This window comes from Rhyacophila brunnea, unplaced genomic scaffold (assembly GCF_057557595.1).
Source record: "Rhyacophila brunnea isolate RB1 unplaced genomic scaffold, BYU_Rbru_1.0 scaffold_5, whole genome shotgun sequence".
Taxonomy (NCBI): domain Eukaryota; kingdom Metazoa; phylum Arthropoda; class Insecta; order Trichoptera; family Rhyacophilidae; genus Rhyacophila; species Rhyacophila brunnea.
The window spans coordinates 37,857,295-37,860,481 of NW_028233170.1; the positions used below are offsets into that span (position 1 = coordinate 37,857,295).

The window sequence follows — 3,187 nt, forward strand, 5'->3', positions numbered from 1 at the left end:
CGTCACCATATTTTTTTCAACATCTTAACCAATCGGTATGTTTCTGAGGTGTTTCCGAATTATATATTTAATAACTTTATATTTTTATCTAATTTGTTTTTCCGAAATATATATTATATTCAATAAAGAATGTAATACGTATTCTTACATTTTGTAAATTATTCATTCGAATAAAAAAATAGTTTATAAGGTTATTAATTAAATAACAAGACTTTTTTTGTTTGACAACTGTTTTATTTAACCAAGTTATACACAAAACATTTTCTTATTGAAATAAATTATTTATACATTCACTACTTTGTTATATTTTGCTTGAAACCCTACAATTACAAACACAACAAACACCATATACCCATATATGATCAGCAAGCCGTGGAATGGATCCAACAATAGTGTATTGAATGACAGATTTATAAGTCCAGTCGACAGATTACTTATTAAAAAAAATAACAACCCATTTCTATTTATGGCATTGTACATTATAGGCAGCGTACAGTCGATCTTTTTATCAAGTTTCCTTTTGTCACACTTGTAATAAAATATTTCATTTACTTCACAAATAAAAAACATCGTCAATACGGTTGTACTAATCGCTATGATAAAACTACAATATCCTGCGTTTGCCAAACATCTTGAAACATTAAAATAACTGTTACTCACATAAACTCCTATCCACGACACCAATATTACGCTCATCAATGTTTTAATGACATCACCTTCAGTATTATGTTTATACTTATCTCTAATAACTTGTCCAACGTAACAGGATATTAGATATAATGAGACATAACCAATACATGACACTATCCCTTCTCTGTTGGCGCCAATCAAAGTGTTACGATTTGCATCACTAAAAACCCAATCACTAAGTCCGTTATTAAGCAGTAACTCATGAATTCCTAACAATATTATACCACTAATTAAAGAGTTGTTTTCCTTAAAGATACACAAAATAATTGTTACAATCAGTTTTGTAAGGGCCAACGTGATAAAAAAATTCCAATGTACCCCATATTCTGTAACATGTTGCTGATAGTCAATTTTATGCACAAGAAATGCTCGCAATAATCCTAATGCCAACAGTATTCCACACGGTTTTGCATTTAGTTCTAAAGAGTTCATTAAACTATGCCGAGAAAACTTCTGAGGTACCAATGCGTTGCTAAATACAAACAGGCCTACGCCTGCATCCATAAAGCTGAATCCATATCTCTCAGTCTTCGCGAGATAACGTGGAAATATATTAAAATCAACCGCAAGAATACAAATAGCCGTCACTAGACTGATTAAAGACCTTACATAAGATATACATTGCCATTTTCTTCTTCTGTCTACCTTCATATTGAATGATTCTAAATTGAAATATTTTTGGTGTAGAAAAATGAACACAATCATCGATAAAAAAAGCCACAGTAATCTGTACTCTGCTAAGACAGTGGTAATCAATATAGCAGGAATAGTAATGAAGCTGAATTCTAAACATAGATTATAAAATTGATTATCGTAACCTAAATTTAAGATTATATACTTAGCAATACATGATGTAAAAAAATTGGGAACTATCGAAACAAATGTATCAAGGGCAGATGTGCCATTGTTATTTTGCATGAAAGACTCATGGTATAATTTGTACTCTGAATTACTCATTTTTAGTTTCTAAATTTAAAGCGAATGGTTGCTTATGAAATACTACTGAAACAATGGACAGAATACCTAATTAACTAAACATAAATGTTATTTGCTAAATAAAGCAGGCTCAATCATTCGCTGATAGTCTTGTGGGTTAGAAATCATTGAGAACTTCTGTCATGTAGATTATGAAGTCATTGGAGTTACCAGTCAGTCCTAAAAAAATACCCTATTTGTTAACAAATATATCAAAGAATAGTATAGGTATACATAATTATAATCGGAGTATGCGTACCCTTTAACTAACACTAGACCCAGGCATAGGGCCAATCGGGCATCACGATAAATTGTGTCTTCGGGAGTCACAATAAAATAATAAGAAGAATCAAACAAGAAAAAATCAATAAATATTTAAATATTATTTAGATAAGATATGTGATATTCCTATTCTTAAACCTCCATTGTTCCCGCTAGGCAGCAGCACTGCTGACTGCAGTTTAAACATTTCTTGTTCAACCATAAGTATATCGACGATATATTAAATATGTTGGTTTCGGGAGATACGTATTGGGGTCCTGATAACCAAAATTCCATGATCAACGGGGTTGAAAAACAAAACAATTTAAAATATTAAAACACTTTATTAATAACGCCACATAAAATTAAAATATTCCATCATACCCCAAAATAAAAGTACCTAGTAGTAGGTAATGTAACTGCAATTATTAACAGAAAAAAAATTCTATCATAGCTCCCAATGACATTAAGACATTTTTTAGAAAAAGAATCCCTGATTATAACTAATAATGATATCTGAAGTCAACATATTATAGTATTTCATGAAAATATAATAGATAGAGCATAAAATTCCTTTGATTCGGAACAATTTCATAAGTTACCTATCTACTCAAATATTTTGAATCGAATACAGATATTGTATTCCATGAACGAAATACGTCATATAATTTTTCAGATATATTGAAAAATACGCCTTGCTCAATTAAAAAATGCTTTTCTACGTAAAGCAATTGATTCATGAGCCCCGTCCATTTATTATATTAGATAAAATATGTATCCCATCAGATAACAGGAGCATTGATAAAGAAAGTATTTTCAACATCCAAATAAAAATTACTCACTTAAACATGTTATACAAAATCTATCATTTTTCCATTTGCTTTTTCATTTATTCCATATTTATTGAACAAAACAATTCATCAATCCCGACACCGGCTATTGAATCTGACCAGTTTTGACAGTTCATTTGATTTTGATTTTGATTTGTTATCGGTTTTGTAACCATAGACTTTAATAAAAGTATTGCTAGAATTTAATTTAATAATAAATTATTGTACTATTATTTTTAAAGTTTTTGAAAAATTTAATTCAAACATACGTATATAATGAAACAGAAGAAGTATTGAAATATTGCTTCTATAATATTTGTTTATCCTGCATTAATAAATTGATATTTCAATCTTCGATCTCTTTAATATTACATAGCTGGCAGGGTGATTTTACTTCAGCCATATTGTCTATGACGACACCTCGTAGCGGC

The 3,187-nt window shown here is 29.8% G+C and overlaps 1 protein-coding gene across 1 annotated transcript; it reads right to left on the bottom strand.

Annotated features, from left to right (window-relative positions):
* Nucleotides 1-282: 282 nt before the first annotated feature.
* On the bottom strand, nt 283-2,891 carry LOC147066368 (uncharacterized). The gene is made up of 2 exons (XM_085955555.1): nt 2,769-2,891; nt 283-1,845 (listed from the first exon to the last, which is right to left on the bottom strand). Exon 2 carries the CDS (start codon nt 1,645-1,647, stop codon nt 283-285), a length of 1,365 nt encoding a protein of 454 aa, XP_085811681.1. The 5' UTR covers nt 1,648-1,845; nt 2,769-2,891.
* Nucleotides 2,892-3,187: the final 296 nt, after the last annotated feature.